At 43.8% G+C, this 16,421-nt stretch overlaps 1 protein-coding gene across 2 annotated transcripts; it reads right to left on the minus strand.

Annotated features, from left to right (window-relative positions):
- Positions 1-1,079: 1,079 nt before the first annotated feature.
- On the minus strand, positions 1,080-12,720 carry MRM1 (mitochondrial rRNA methyltransferase 1). Of its 2 annotated transcripts, XM_081314387.1 has the most exons (6): positions 12,638-12,720; positions 9,747-10,585; positions 8,775-8,868; positions 6,438-6,558; positions 3,066-3,185; positions 1,080-2,215 (listed from the first exon to the last, which is right to left on the minus strand). In XM_081314387.1, exons 2-6 carry the CDS (start codon positions 10,553-10,555, stop codon positions 2,082-2,084), a joined length of 1,278 nt encoding a protein of 425 aa, XP_081170513.1. In that variant the 5' UTR covers positions 10,556-10,585; positions 12,638-12,720; the 3' UTR covers positions 1,080-2,081. The 2 variants fall into 2 exon arrangements, with proteins under 2 accessions (XP_081170513.1, XP_081170514.1); XM_081314388.1 differs by lacking the exon at positions 12,638-12,720 and having other exon boundaries at positions 9,747-10,730.
- Positions 12,721-16,421: the final 3,701 nt, after the last annotated feature.

A 16,421-nucleotide genomic window follows, 5' to 3' on the forward strand; every position in this document is an offset into this window, starting at 1 on the left:
CACCATGCCCAAAACAAGGAGGAAACTGAGCAGCCTCTATTTTGCAGGGTGGGGGTGGGGGAGGAGACGGTCTGCTTGATCAGGGGACTGGAGGCTGAAATATATGAAGAACGGTTGCTGGAATTGGGAATGTCTAGTTTAATGAAGAGAAGGACGAGGGGGGACATGATAGCAGTTTTCCACTATCTCAGGGGCTGCCCCAAAGAAGAGGGAGTCAAGCTGTTCTCCAAAGTGCCTGAAGGTAGGACAAGAAGCAACGGATGGAAACTCGTCAAGGAGAGAAGCAACCTAGAACTAAGGGGAAACTTCCTGACAGTTCGAACAATTAACCAGTGGAACAACCTGCCTCCAGAAGCGGTGAATGCTCCAACACTGGAAGTTTTTAAGAAGAGACTGGCCAGCCACTTGTCTGAAATGGTATAGGGCTTCCTGCCTGAGCAAGGGGTTGGACTGGATGACCTCCAAGGTCCCTTCCAACTTTTATTATTATTATTATTATTATTATTATTATTATTAATAATAATAATAATAATAATAATCGCAGTCAGCCAGATGTTCAGACTGGATTTGGCATTTTTGTCTAGCTATCGAGTCCTGGGATAGGCAGATGTGGATGTTTGATGGTATTGTAGATATTGTCGCAGGATGGAAGCAGTTCCTAGTAAGGGCGCCTTTTGCAATTGACTAATAGTGAATTTGTCAATGCCGATGATGGTGTTCAAGCGATGCTCAATTATTTTGGGATTGCACCCAAGGCGCCTATTACTATTGATACTAACCTTGCTTGCCTTTGCCACAGTCTTTCTATTTCTATTTGTAGGTCTTTGTATTGTGTTATCTTCTCCAGTTCTTTCTCGTCTATTCTGCTGTCTCCAGGCACTGCCACGTCCACTATCCAGACTTTTTTTGTCATCATCATTATTAACTGGAAATCATTGCTAAGGACCAGCGCAAGATGCAACTTTTAATTGCAAAACATAGTTTTCTTTTGGTTTCTTTTTTCCCCCCAATAGGACTGGCTTGTAATGGGGTGCATAGGGAATATATAAAGTCAGACCAGGACACCACAGAGAAAGAAATGGGCTTTATTTTCATCATGCCAACGAGAATTAATGCTCCGAGGCCTTGCGACAACCGATTCCGCCTTTTTCTCCTGAGAGAAATTAATGAACACGCAACCACACCACCATCTAGTGGACGCATCGCAAGTCCTTCCAATCATCCTGTCCCCCCCCCCCCAAAAAAAAATCTAGGAACAAACGGAGAGGCTGGATATTTTTTTTAATCCAGGTTTTAAAAATGCCATCCGCTCCGGGAGGTTACGGATTAAAATTTTTTAAAGATGAAAAACAACCAGAGGGTTAAATGACTGCTTTTCAGTGTAGGAGAGGTTGCAGCCCCAAAATAAAACTTCCTCCCGACTTTCATCCAGCGGTTTTCGTTCTGAATTTCGGACCTGCAAAAGGATCGGAGCTATAAAAACTAGGAAGCGGTGACTTCTTCCTGACCTGGCAAATGAGGTTTTTCTAATAATGGGTGGATTACTTTGACAAAACTTTAGGCATTAGGATAGCAGGAAGGTGTTTATTGTTTTCAGGCAGGACAAGACGCTCTTGAAACTTTGCGAAAGAGGTTACTACAATCAGGTTACTACAAAATTTGGAATAAATTTTATCTTTGGCGGGAACAAAAGGAAGGTCTCTATTAGAATTTACAGATGGGTTGATTGTTCTAAGTATTGTATTATATATAATTGATTTGTATCTTAAGTGTATTTTATGTGTACATATACATATATGAATATTGTAGACAAGGTATGTCAGTCCGTTTGTACCGTGTCCAATGTTTTAAATAATAAATTTAATAAAGTAAAAAAAAAATACTTATTTCACTTATTAAAATGCAAATCAATTTATAACTTTAAAAAAAAAAGAAACTTTGCAAAAGAGGATTCCGGGCACCGCTAAAATTCAAAAGTGCAGATGAAGCACAAAAAAAAACACATGGGAGTGGTCTGGCTGCCTCCGTTTTAGGTGTTCCTCTCTTAAGCTGCAGAGTTCTTCAGCTGTCTGAAATTCATTCTACGCCAGGATATTTGCTGGCTGACTTTCTGGGTTGCAGTCTTTTACGGCCGTAGAGTCTGCTCCTTCTCCTTCGGGTGCAGTAATTTTGGGGTGGTTATTTCTCTGGTTGCATATGGCATGCAAAAGAATGCCTGAAAAGAGTTATGTTTTTTTTTAAAAAAAAAGAGGGAGGGGGTGGAAGGAAAAAAAGAAAGAAGGGAGGGAGGGAGGTAGAGAGAAGAAGGTAGACAAAGAGAAAGAAGAGAGGGAAGGTGGAAAGAGAGAGAAGGAAAGAAGGTGTATAGGAAAAAATGGGAGGGATAGGGAGAAGGAATAGATGGATAGAAAAAAAATGTGGGGAGAGGTGGATAAAGAGAAGGAGGGAAGGAGGGTAGGAAGGAGGAGAGAAGGGAAGGTAGAGGGAACGAAGGGAGGGAGGAAAGAAGGAAGATGGATTGAGAGAAGGAAACAAAGAGGGAGGGAGAATAGAAAAAAGGAAGGAAGGAAGGAAGGAAGGAAGGAAGGAAGGAAGGAAGGAAGGAAGGAAGGAAGGAAGGAAGGAAGGAAGGAAGGAAGATAGAAAAAATGGGAGGGAAGGAAGGAAGGAAGGAAGAAAGGAGGGAAGGAAGGAAGGAAGGAAGGAAGGAAGGAAGGAAGGAAGGAAGGAAGGAAGGAAGGAAGGAAGGAAGGAAGGAAGGAAGGAAGGAGGGAAGGTGGATAGAGAGAAGGAAGGAAGGTGGATAAAAAAGGGGAGGGAGGAATGGAAGAAGGAAAGAGGAGAGAAGGAAAGAAGGAAGAGGGCAAAAAGGGAGAGGGAGGGAGGAAAGAAGGAAGGTGGACAGAGAGAAGGAAAGAAGTAGATAAAGAGGGAGGGAGGGAAGGAAGGAAGGGAAATATGAAAACACGTTAGCTATTTCCAAACTCTTTTTTTCCCCCTCTGAGAAGCCAAACACACAACACAGCGTGAGAAGGCACATATAGAGAGAAGGCAAATCCTCTTACCGGCTGCCACTGACACATTTAAGGACTCTACCCCAAATTCCAGATCTCTTCCGGGAGAGATGGTCAACATCCTGTGGCACAACATTGTTGTCTCTGGAGATAGGCCGTAACCTTCATTCCCTGCAGGCATGCGTCCAAAGGAAAAAGAATGGCAATTTAGATCTAGAGTTTCAAAATGGATTTATTTATTTTTTTAGCACCTACACCTTCCTCCCATTTCATTCTCTTTTGAGAGCCCAGCGGCAAGGCAGCTCTGAAGAGGTGGGGCCAAGCCAGGGCAGAAAGAGCCAGGCTGTGGTCCTTGAGGCCTCTGGGCTGGCGCCTCCCTCTCGAACCCAGGTCCTTGGTGGGGCAGCGGGGAAGGTTGGACACGGAGCTGGAGACCCACCTTTGAGGCTCTCTCCAGCCATAGAGGATGACTGGATGTTTTTGAGCCACTTTCTTCCAGCCCAGTCCACAGGTAGAGAGGTAGGCCTCGATTTCATTTAGTGACATTCATTTCGTGACCGTTCGTAGTTACAACGGCACGGAAAAAAGTGACATAGGACCGTCAAGCTATTCTCCAAAGCCCCTGAAGGCAGGACAAGAAGCAACGGATGGGAACTAACCAAGGAGAGAAGCAACCTGGAACTATATAGAGGAATTTCCTGACAGTGAGGACAATTAACCAGTGGAACAACCTGCCTCCAGAGGTGGTGAATGCTCCAACACTGGAGGTTTTTAAGAAGAGACTGGACAGCCATTTGCCTGAAATGGTGTAGGGTTTCCTGCCCGAGCAGGGGGTTGGACTACATGACCTCCAAGTTACTGGGCTGAGAGAGAGAGAGGCAAAAAGCACACACAAATGTCTGTGGATGGGACCCATGTCTCCCCACTCCTGATCCAACATCTTCACCACTAAACACACTTTTGATATGACCGTCTCTGGAATCAGAACAGAATAACAGAGTGGGAAGGGACCTTGGAGGTCATCTAGTCCAACTCCCTGCTCAGGCAGGAGACCCTATACCATTTCAGACAAGTGACTGTCCAGTCTCCTCTTAAAAACCTCAGGTACTGGGGTACCCACAACTTCTGGAGGCAGGTTGTTCCACTGGTTAGTTGTTCTAACTGTCAGGAAGTTCCTCCTTAGTTCTAGGTTGCTTCTCTCCTTGACTAGTTTCCCTCCGTTGCTTCTTGTCCTGCTTTCAAGTGCTTTGGAGAATAGCCTGACTCCCTCTTCTTTGGGGCAGCCCCTCAAATATTGGAAGACTGCTATCATGTCACCCCTAGTCATTCTCTTCGTTAAACTAGACATACCCAATTCCTTCATATGTTTTAGCCTCCAGCCTCCTAACGATCTTTACTGCTCTTCTCTGTACTCTTTCTAGAGTCTCCACATCTTTTTCAGTCAAACTCCTGGTTTATTCTGGATCTACCCCATTGTTTCACAGCCTCAGCCACTTTGAAGACGCATGGGCTTCAACTCCCAGAACCCCCCCAGCCTGCATAGGGAATGGCTGGCTGGGGATTTCTGGGAGTTGAAATCCACACATCTTAAAAATGACTGAGGCTGAGGAAAACTGGTCTCATCACAAAATGGTTTCCCTTTGAAGATGGCTATGAGTATCATTGAAATGGTGTTGTTTATATAACGCCGGGGTCTTCAAACTGGGCCCTTTGATGACTTGTGGACTTCAACTCCCAGAATTCCTCAGCCAGGCATGCTGGCTGAGGAATTCTGGGAGTTGAAGTCCACAAGTCATCAAAGGGCCCAGTTTGAAGACCCCTGATATAAAGTATATAAAATCTAGCACACTTTCATTTTCTTTCCCCTTCCCCCCTCCCCCGCAACCTACGTGGCAACGTAGAATGACAAAGATGGCTTCAGCCAGGCTTGTTTCAGAAGTTGACACTATAGGAAAGAATTAAAGAGTTTTTTTTCCACACATCTAGCCCTAGAATATCTACCATCATGGCAGACCCTGAAACCAGAAACTCTTTTCCTTCCCCTGATCACTTCAGCAGAGTTACTAGGCCAACATGACAAGTGAAAGTTTAATTAGAGCTTTCGATTGATTAGCAATTAAACTGCCACCCAGCGAAACCAGAGCAGATGCTACAATTCAGACCTCTGCCTTCGGCGCTGGGCTCAGAGGAAGAATTTGTTTTAAGAATTAGATGACCAAAGGATGCAGGTAGAAGGGACATTTAAAAAGAATGTGCTACAGCAATGAACAAAAATATATATATAAATACATAAAATTGTCTTTCTGAAACAATAGCTCCAAAACTAATCACAAGGAAAAAGGGATTGGAAAAATTAGTTATAAAGGAAATGACTCTAGAAACAGTGATTGTATTGTTCAAAGATCAACTTCTTGGCCCAACCCACCTCGCAGGGGTGTTATCGTAGGGAAAACAGGAGAATTAGTTTGTTTGCCACTTTCAGTTGTATAGATAAGACAGGTAAGATGATGATGATGATGATGATGATGATGATGATGATGATAATAGAAGAAGAAGAGGAGAGGAGAAGAAAAGGAGAAGAAGGGAAGGAGTAGAGAAGGAAAAGGACAGAAGGAGATAGAAGGAGAAGAGGGAAGAAAAGATGAAAGGGAGGAGGAGAGAAGAAGAAGGAAAGAAAGGGAAGGAGAGAGCAGGAGGGAAGGAGGCGAGAAATGGAGGAAGGAAGGAAGGAAGGAAGGAAGGAAGGAAAAGAAAGAAGAAAGAAAGAAAGAAAGAAAGAAAGAAAGAAAGAAAGAAAGAAAGAAAGAAAGAAAGAAAGAAAGAAAGAAAGAAAGAAAGAAAGAAAAAAAGAAAGAAAGAAAAAGAAAGAAAGAAAGAAAGAAAGAAAGAAAGAAAGAAAGAAAGAAAGAAAGAAAGAAAGAAAGAAAGAAAGAAAGAAAGAAAGAAAGAAAGAAAGAGGGAGGGAGGGAGAGGGAGGAGACAAAGGGAAGGAAAAGAGAAAGGAACAAGGAGAGTAGGGGAAGGAAAGAAGAGAAAGGAGAGAAAGGAGAGAAGGAAAAGGAAGGAGAGAGAGAGAAGGAGGAGAGAAGAGAGAATTGAAAAATACTCCTCTATGCTGTTTCCCATTCATCCAGGATTCAGCAGCCAATTGGTGGCTCCCTTTTAAGTTTCACCTTACAGTCTGACCACGATGAAAACACCGTCAGATTCCTGACATGTCTCCCAATCTCCCTTCTACCCTGCTGGGGTCACATTTTTCAACGGGAAGAATCTCCTTTTGCTGACTGCTGGAAAGCAGATGGAAAGAGCCCCGTCTATTTGAACCAACAAGAGAAGAATTTCCCACCCCAGAGGGTGGCAGGGATGGTTTTTCCCCGTTTCCCCCCCACCCCCCACCTCCACTCCATGGAAAAATTTACCTACCGAGTAACAATATGGTGGGTTCGGTCCAGCAAAAGTTTGAGCAAGTGACAACCGGAGTGTTTCCCGGAATCTTTCCGTGGCCAACCGTCCCGAGGATTTCCCAACCTTCTTCGGATTTTGTCTTGGGAGAGGAAGGAGGAAAAAAAAAGTTTCAAACCTATGCAACGTTTTGCTTTCTATACACAAAGCTCAATTCTTTTGCTTCCTGGAGGGAATAAGGAAAAAAATATCCTGGTTGGTTTTTGGTCAAGTTGCTATGCATGCTGCCTTATATAAAATAGGTATCAATCTAGGGAAAAAAACAGATAAATAAATAAGAATGGTTTCTATTGACTAATCCAATGTCTCTCAATCATAGCAACTTGAAGACGGGTGGACTTCAACTCCCAGACTTCCCCAGCCAGCATGCTTGAGGATGGGTAGACTTCAACTCCCAGAATTCCCCAGCCTGTCGGAGTCACCTTATATGGGAATTGGATGGCATAAAATAATAATAAATAAATGAATTAACTCCCAGAATCCCCCGGCCAGTTATGACTTTGCCTTTCTTCCTGATTCTTCTCAGAAACTGGCAGTCTTCCAACAATCACCCAGTCAAAAAAACAAGATTTTGGGACCCAGTTAAAAAACAAAGCAAGAGAATTTGCACCATGGTTTCCATCGAGACAAACTCTCCTGCAAGGCACACTGAGAAAAGATGTCAAAGGAGCCAGACCAGCATTTAACCTGTATTGTTAGCCACCATTTTCCAGAGGGGGGGGGAAGAGAAGAAAAATTGTTTCCAACTGTGGCCCTATGCTGCCATCCCATGTCCATGTGTTGTATTACAACAACCCGTACTCCGGAGCAGTATGTACTGTATTTCTCAATCTTGGTATCTTTAAAATGCATGCACTTAAACTCTCAACTCTTCAATCCCCCCACGTAGCATGCTGGGAATTGAAGTCCACGCATCTTCAAGCTGCCAGAATTGAGGAACAACTGAGCTACAACTAACGGTCAAAGATGGGCAACTTAATACCTTCCACCCTGTATAATTGGCCATGCTGAGATTGGCTTGTTTATTTATTTATTAGAGTTTCATCCCACCTTTATTACTGCATTGAAGAAATACTGTAAGCTGCTGTGCTTATCAGATGGAAAGCCAGCAGCTAAGGTTTGAGACCCAAGCGCCAGGTGACGGGTTGAGTTCCCATCCTCGCCTCATCTCCTCCCAACCTAGCAATTCAAAAGCATGCAAATGTTTTGAAACAGAGTTAGAAGATTAGATGATTGGATTTATTAAATGGAACATTTAAAGATTAAACATAGGTTTAACTATGGGTAAAAAAGAACAGAAAAAATTGGAAATAAATGCATACTAGTTCAAGAGGGTTATGTATTTTAAGTACTATATTACTTTCTTATTTCTGGCTGAGGAATTCTGGGAGTTGAAGTCCACAAGTCATAAAAGGGCCAAGTTTGAAGACCCCTGGCTTGGATTAAAGAGGTAGATGTACTAGTGGACCACCACTTAAGAAGGAGCCAGCAGTATGCCACAGCTGCAAAAAAGGCCAATGCATTCCTAGCATGCATTAACAGAAGGATAGAATCAAGATCACGTGAAGTGTTAGTACCACTTTACAAGGCCTTGGTAAGGCCACACCTGGAATACTGCATCCAGTTTTGGTCACCATATTATAAAAAAGATGTTGAGACTCTAGAAAGAGTACAGAGAAGAGCAACAAAGATGATTAGGGGACTGGAGGCTAAAATGTATAAGGAACGGTTGCTGGAATTGGGTATGTCTAGTTTAATGAAGAGAAGGATGAGGGGGGACATGATAGCAGTGTTCCAGTATCTCAGGGGCTGCCACAAAGAAGAGGGAGTCAAGCTATTCTCCAAAGCACCTGAAGGCAGGACAAGAAACAATGGATGGAAACTCATCAAGGAAAGAAGCAACCTAGAACTAAATAGGTCAGCATCTTAGCCACTACACCAAAGGTCTGCGTGGCTGGCTGGAGAATTCTGGGAGTTGAAGTCCACAGGTCTTCAAATAAAACTGCCAAGGTTGGACACTCCTGACTTAATTTCTAATCCTCCAAATATTTTCACTGATGTCGTTTAAACTTGTCCCAATTTCTCTAAATTCCTCTTATGTGGTTCCCAGAGCAGTTCATCTCTTCTGATGGAAACAAAGTGGAATGTCTATTTTCTCTAATTTGCATATACAGTAATTATTTTATTGGTGCCACCTAAAACTATTTGTTCTGTTTGTTTTTAGCACTTATTTGGCACTGCAGATAAAAAACTCAAGCTTGTTGTTCTTGCGAATTATTAGGAACGGGAGTATTTTACCTTAAGAAGGTCTTGAACATCATCAGTGCTAAATACATCAAAAACTTCCATGACACCCGAGCTGGCTTTGCTAACGACTGGCGTCAGGGAGCAGCTGCAAATAGAAAAGCTGAAGTTTAGAGGACTACCTGCATCTGAAAGGCCACCACACAGGTAATGGATTCAGCTTGCTCTTTGGAACAGACATCCTGAACCCAGGATCTCTGTGGGACAGCCACTCTCAGAACAGAAAGCAAGCACAGACTTGCTATGCTGGGGATGTTTATTCATCCATTTATTCATTTATTACATTATTATCCCCCCTTTATTACTTTTATAGGTAACTCAAGGGGGCAAACATCCCTAATACTCCTTCTTCCTCCTATTTTCTCCCACAACACCCCTGTAAGGTGGGTTGGGCTGAGAGAGTGACTGGTCCAAAGTCACTGAGCTGGCTTTCAGGCTAAGGTGGGACTAGAATTCACCGTCTCCTGGTGATTGGCCCAAAGTCACCCAGCTGGCTTTCATGACTAAGGCGGGACTAGAATTCACCGTCTCCTGGTGACTGGCCCAGTCACCCAGCTGGCTTTCATTTAAGGCAGGACTAGAATTCACTATCTCTTAGTGATTGGCCCAAAGTCACCCAGCTGGCTTTCATGACTAAGGGGGGACTAGAATTCACCGTCTCCTGGTGATTGGCCTAAAGTCACCCAGCTGGCTTTCATGCATAAGGCAGGACTAGAATTCACCGTCTCCTGGTGACTGGCCCAAAGTCACCGAGCTGGCTTTTTAGAATTCACCATCTCTTAGTGATTGGCCCAAAGCAACTGAGCTGGTTTTCATGGCTAAGGTGGAACTAGAACTCACAGTCTCCTGGTTTTTAGACCAGAACCTTAACCACTTCACCAAACCGGCTTCTTTTTGTTCAACATTCTTGTTGAATATTGTTCCAACAAATATTGCTTTTCCCAGCCTGAAAAAAGAGCAGCTCACCTGTTCCTTTCACTCGTCACAATCCCGTCAACCCCTAGGAAGTGCGCTGTCCGCAGAACCGCCCCCAAATTCATGGGATCGTGTATCCCCTCCAAAACCAACCAGATACACTGCGACCCCTTGCCAACCGGGGCTCGGTGGAGTGGCCCTTCCTGCCACGCCAGGGGCCGAAGAGGGGAGGCTTCTAGACACACCCCCTGATGGACGCCCCCTTTGCAAAGGGCATCCAACACTTTCCTGTGCACCCTCTTCACCGGGATCCCACGCTCCTCGGCATACTGGGAGAATTTTTCTGCCCCGGGAGATGTTGTGTCTCGGCTCGTTCTGAGGAAGAGCTGGAAAAATGTCCGCTTGGACCTTCCCAGGGCCAAGGAGCAGGGGGCTGTCCCAAATAAGATCTCTGAGCCCTTGGTCCTCTCTGGGAGATAAAGACTTCTCTGCAGCTTTTTATGCTTGGAGACAAAATCATCATTTCTCAGGTTCCTAAATTCTTCCTTAGTGGTGCTCGGCACAGCTTTGGTGTAGAATTTTGGGAAGGGTTTACTTCGAAGAGCATCGGCCTTGCGGTTTTTCCCACCGGGACGGGGTGTGGCGTTCAACAGGTCAGTTTCCTGAAGCTTAGACGTTTTAGGCTGCCAAGCGACGGCTTTTTCATTGCTTACTTCCTCAGGAGGCTGACCTTCCAACAATGGCGGCTTTTTCCACGTGGAGAAGTAGCGGGTGCTCTTAAAAGGAGCGGTAAGACCAATGACAACGGGCAACTTTGCTACCTTCCGGAGAGCAGCGTTAAAGACACGTAGAGGGTCCATTACTACCACTTCTATTTCTTCATATGTAACCTTAGGAAAAGAAATGGATTATTATACGCAATGCTATAATATCCTAGCTCTGGGGTCTCCAAATGTGGTCAACTTTAAGACTTGTGGATTTCAATTCCCAGAATGCCCCAGCCACAAGTTTGAAAAAGGTTGGGAATCCTTGATCTAGGCCAGGGGTCTCCAAACTTTTTGCCAGGTTTGGAGAACCCTGGCCTAGATCGAGGATTCCCAACCTCTTTCAAACTTCAGCTGCAAAATTCCTCAACCAGCAGAAGCCACTGACTGGACCGGTCAGTCTCTCTCAGCCCTAAGGAAGAGTCAAGGACTACCACATGTGAAGAACATTGCCAAAAAACCCACTGCAGGCAGTTGCCGTGCATCAAAACTGACTTAAAGGCATCCTCAAAATAATAAAATGAAATAATAAAAATAGTTAGTTGCGGTTTTGTCTCTAATGCCATAAATAAGGGATATGAAAAAAAAATCATTAGAAGAATTCAGGGGTCACCAATAGGATTGTTGCAGGCCAAAGCTGAAAGAAAGAATGCTTGTTATTTATTTAATTATTTAATATACATGCCGGCCATATCACTATGAGGCAATTCTGGGTCGCTTTACAATACCATAAATGACAGTATAACACAGTTGAAAGGTTAGGTAAAGGTAAAGGTAAAGGTTCCCCTGCACATGCGTGCTAGTCGTTTCCAACTCTAGGGGCCGGTGCTCATCTCCGTTTCAAAGCCGAAGAGCCAGCGCTTGTCCGAGGACGTCTCCGTGGTCACGTGGCCAGCATGACTAGACGCCAAAGGCGCACGGAACGCTGTTACCTTCCCACCGTAGTGGTCCCTATTTTTCTACTTGCATTTTTATGTGCTTTCGAACTGCTAGGTTGGCAGAAGCTGGGATGAGTAACAGGCGCTCACTTTGTTACGCGGCACTCGGGATTTGACCCGCCAAACTGCCGACCTTCTGATCGACAAGCTCAGCGTCCTAACCCACTGAGCCACCGCGTCCCTTTTGTTGAAAGGTTAGATGCATTAAAATTCTGGGAACTAAAAGTTAAAACATTCAAGTTGACAACAAAGTAGACAAAAATGCCATGTCCTAAATTTGACAAATAAAAAACATTCATTTTTAAAAATTGACTTCTCTGCTTTCCAAACAGGATGGGGACATTTCTATGGAGATTCTCAATCATCCAGGTCAGGGGTCTTCAAACTTGGCCCTTTTATGACTTGTGGACTTCAGCTCCCAGAATTCCGGGAGCTGAAGTCCACAAGTCATAAAAGGGCCAAGTTTGAAGACCCCTGATGCAGGTTATGGTTGCCCTAAAAGTGCCTTTTTTCCAAAAGGCAACTGGACTTTCTTGGTGTTTTTTTTTCCTTTGAAAACGTTTTGCTTCTCATCCAAAAAGCTTATTCAGTTCTTCTTCAGTTCAGTTCAGTTCAGAACTGAAGAAGCTTCCTGGATGAAAAGCGAAACGTTTTCAAAGGAAAAAAAATCTAGAAAGTCCACTTGCTCCTTGGAAAAAGCACTTTTGGGACAGCAGATGGGATGGGGTGGGATGAAAAGGAACAGATTGAATGGAAAGGAAGATGTGAAAAAGGCAGGCGTGCACGAGTGCACAGACATATACACACAAACAAAATCCGCCTCTCATCCTAGCCAACCTGAGCCCTTAAGCCAAAAAAATACTACATGAGAACATTAGCTCAGGCTTGGGTGCATACAAGCACAGCCAGGAGTACCAAAGCCCATGTTTCCCAGCATATGGGGATTATGAAAACTGGAGTCTGAGCCATAAAGAGGGCATCAAGGCTGCACTGGCCTCAGTCAGAGTCAGGGGAGTTTCAAGATACACCCAAAAGGATTTCGGGAAGGAAGAATGAAATTTGGTTTACATCAGTATGTTTCAATCTCGGCCCCTTTAAGATGCATGGACTTCAACTCCCAGAATGCCCAGCCAGCGTGGAATCTATGACCGGCAACGTAGATACTACCCTACGAACACTTTTTCTGGCATTTTTTTCTTTTTCTTTTTGGCAAAGCCCTAAATATGCGCTCATCGTTTACCTGCTCCTTTCTTCAATCCAGAAATTCAGGGGTTTCAGCAACTTTTACCGCCCTCGGCGCCACGTGGGTTGAGTTAGCTTCCGGGTCCAGGAAAAAAAAAAGCTCTCTCCTCATCATAGAGTTCTACATAAAGCGACCACCGGAAGGACTTTGTTCTTTGGTGCCCCCTGTTGGCGGAGGATTAAGTTGCTGGCTACTCAATTGGCTGGAACAGGGGTAGGCAACCTTGGTTCTTTTATGACTCGTGGACTTCAATTCCCAGAATTCCTGAGCCAGCCATGCTGGCTCAGGAATTCTGGGAGTTGAAGTCCACGAGTCATAAAAGAACCAAGGTTGCCTACCCCTGGGCTGGAACTTTGTATAAAACGTTGCTGTGGAGTCTCAAACGTGCATTTTCAAGAGGCAACTGGACTTTGTTTTTCCTTGAAGGCGTTTCGCTTCTCATCCAAGAAGCTTCTTCAGCTCGGACTGGGTGGTGGGGAATGGGAGGATTTATACTTCTTGCAGACAGCTGGTCATTTGCATTCTTTTAGAGTGTCGTTGAGGGCACTTTGAGGTTTATTTAATAGTAGTATTAATAGTAGTAGTAAAGTTGGAAGGGACCTTGGAGGTCATCTAGTCCAACCCCCTGCTCAGGCAGGAGGTGTCCTTGGGGTCAGCTGAGTACTGCAAATGGGTCTCGAGCCATCTTGGAACTGCTGAAAGGACAAGATGGAAGGAAAGAGACAGTATGCCCACGATCACGTGATTAAAATTCAGACACTTGGCAACTGACTCATATTTATGACCGTTCCAGTGTCCCAGGGTCATGTGATCCCCTTTTGCAACCTTCTGACGAGCAAACTCAATGGGGAAACCAAATTCACCTAACAACTGTATGACTAACTTAAGAGCTGCAGGGATTCACTTAACAACTGTGGCAAGAAAGGTCACAAAATGAGGCAAAACGCACTTAACTTGCTTGGCAACAAATTTTTTGGGGCTCAATTGTCGTAAGATGGCAATTATTTATTTACCTGTAATGAATAAAATGCCGTCTTTGGGTGGTATCAGGATTAAGGTTCTCACCTGACACCAGAGACACCCACCTTGGACCCTCCCCTCCTCAGCCATGGACTCTCGTGGTTTGACTTTGCTCCAGCTCCACCCGGTGTAGTCTACTTTACAGGGTTGTTGTGGGGAAAAGTAGAGAGGGAAAACTGATACGTATGCTAGGATAAAACACGGGTCATAAATTAAATATTTCTGATTTTCTCTGGGGCTGGGTGGGGTTTGGTGGGTTTTCATCCTAACCCCTGCAGTATTTAATTTTTAACAAATCTTTAGCAGCGGAAGTTTTAAATCATTAACTGCATCCTACTCAGTCCTAAGTTCAGTGTGATGCTTTGGAAACAGTCCCCTGAATTTGCCAAAGGGACATGTTTTCGATGCTAAAACAAGCAGGGAAGCGTGGCGGCTGAGATTAAATTAGGAACCTTGTTCCAAGGCCGGCCTTGCCCAGAGGAATTCTCCACTCACCTTAAGCAACCCACCGGTTTTTTTCAGCTTCAGCTCTGCTCTGAATAAAACATTGAAACTAAAAATAAAACTGGCCCATTTTGGCTGAATTTACGGCTGCCAGCCTGAAAGTGAGCCTTATTTCTGGGTAAACATGTGGCAGGATGGGTCATTAAGTCTTTTTTGCAAAATATTAACTCAGTGTCAAAATATTTGTTCATTTCGTGCCAGTTAAAACAAAAAACAAAAGAAATCTCCCTCCCACGTTGATATTTTACAACTCTTAATGAGGAAATGAATTGCAAGTTTGCCTCAAGATGCAATGATGGACCTGGCATTAAGGGAAAGTAAGCCTGTTTGTGTTTGTGTGTGTTTACATATATAGGGATGTCCGTGTGAGTGGGTGGGCGTCTAAAGAGACAAAATGGCAAACCTGATTGGGCAATCCAACACACACAGAGAGAGAGAGACAGTTTTGCAGCTATGTGAATTATTTTTGGCCATCAAGGGTCAACTTGATGTATGCAAACCAGTGCTTTTGAGCTTTATCAACTTAAAAATGTATGGACTTATCAGCCAGCAGTTAGAATAGAATAGAATAGAATAGAATAGAATAGAATAGAATAGAATAGAATAGAATAGAATAGAATAGAATAGAATAGAATAGAATAGAATAGAATAGAATAGAATAGAATAGAATAGAATAGAATAGAATAGAATAGAATAGAATATAGAAGGGACCTTGGAGGTCTTCTAGTCCAGCCCTGTGCTCAAGCAGGAGAATTATACCTTTTCAGACAAGTGACTGTCCAGTGGAGCGCCCACGATTTCTGATGGCAAGCTGTTCCACTGGTTGATTGGCCTCACTGTCAGGAAGTTTCTCCTTAATTCCTGGTTGCTTCCCTCTTTAATCAGTTTCCAACCGTTGTTTCTTGTCCTGCCCTCTCATGCTCTGGTAAACAACCTGGCCCCCTCTGCCTTGTGACAGCCCCTCAGATACTGGAACACTGCTATCATGTCTCCCCTATTTCTTCTTTTCTTTAGACTAGCCAGACCCAAGTCCCGCAGCCGTTCCTCATATGTTTTAGTCTTCAGGCCTTTAATCGTATTAGTTTCCCTTCTCTGAATTTTTCCCCAGACTCTCAACATCTTTTTTGTGATATGCTGAGCAAAATTGGCTGCAGTATTCCAGGTGTGGTCTTACTAGGGTTTTATAAAGCGGAACTCATAATTCACATGATCTTGATTCTATGCCTCTATTTATGCAACCCAGGATTGTATTAGCTTTTTTGGTTGCTGCTGCACATTGCTGGCTCATGGTCAAGTGATCGTCCACTAGGACTCCAAGGTCCCTCTGACAGTTACTGTTTTTCAGCAAGGTCTTGCCCAATCTGTACTTGTACCTTTGATTTTTTCTGCCTAAATGTAAAACTCTGCTTTTCTCCACATTGAAACTCATTTTGTTGGCTAAAGCCCAAGTTTGTCAAGATCTTTTTGGATCCCGAGTTTGTCTTTGGGGTGTTGGCTACTCCTGCTAGTCATCTCCAAATTTGATGAGTTCCCCTCAATTCTCTCATCTAAGTCATTGATGAAGATCTTGAAGAGTACTGGGCTTCAGACAGAACCTCGTAGTACCCCACTGGTTACTTCTCTCCATGTGGATGTAGTGCCGTTGAGGACTACTCGTTGAGTATGATTTGCCAGCCAGCTACAGATCCATCTGTTGGTGATGTTGTCCATTCCACCTTTTTCTAGCTTACCAGGGAGTATGTTGTGGTCTGCTTTATCCAATGCCTTCCTGAAGTCTAAGTATACTACGTCTACAGCATTTCGCTGGTCTACTAGTTTAGTCACTTTATCAAAGAATGAAATAAGATTGGTTTGGCATGATCTGTCTAACAAGATAAAAGAATGCAGCAGTATCTTTGTATTTTGTACTTCAAAACTACCTGAACAGAGCAGCTGAGGGAATTGATGATACCTTACATGGTTCAGCCACCAGTGATGTGTTTTGGAAAAAGATAAGCAAGAACATTAGATTGTCCTTTCTATACAGGTTGTCCCACATTTACAACCAGATGTATAATGACTGCAAAGTTATGACCCACCAAAAAAAGGGAATTTGCCACCTGGATTTGAAATTCCAACACAGATAAACCTTGACTTACGACCCACAATTGAGCCCAAAATTTCTGTTGCTAAGTGAGACAGTTGTTAAGTGAGTTTTGCTCCGTTTTCTGACCTTTCTTGCCACAGTTGTTAAGTGAAACATTGCAGTTGTTAAGTT

Source organism: Vipera berus, assembly GCF_964194415.1.
Source record: "Vipera berus genome assembly, chromosome: 1".
NCBI lineage: Eukaryota > Metazoa > Chordata > Lepidosauria > Squamata > Viperidae > Vipera > Vipera berus.

Bases quoted from the DNA above. Each gene is read 5' to 3' on its own strand.
- MRM1 (XM_081314387.1), bottom strand. From the start codon at position 10,555: ATGGACCCTCTACGTGTCTTTAACGCTGCTCTCCGGAAGGTAGCAAAG. The intron at 3,186-6,437 runs GTAGGTAAATTT...GCATGCCTGCAG, and splicing joins ACCCACCATATTGTTACTCG to GGAATGAAGGTTACGGCCTA. The intron at 2,216-3,065 runs GTAAGAGGATTT...AACTCTTTTCAG, and splicing joins AAATGTGTCAGTGGCAGCCG to GCATTCTTTTGCATGCCATA.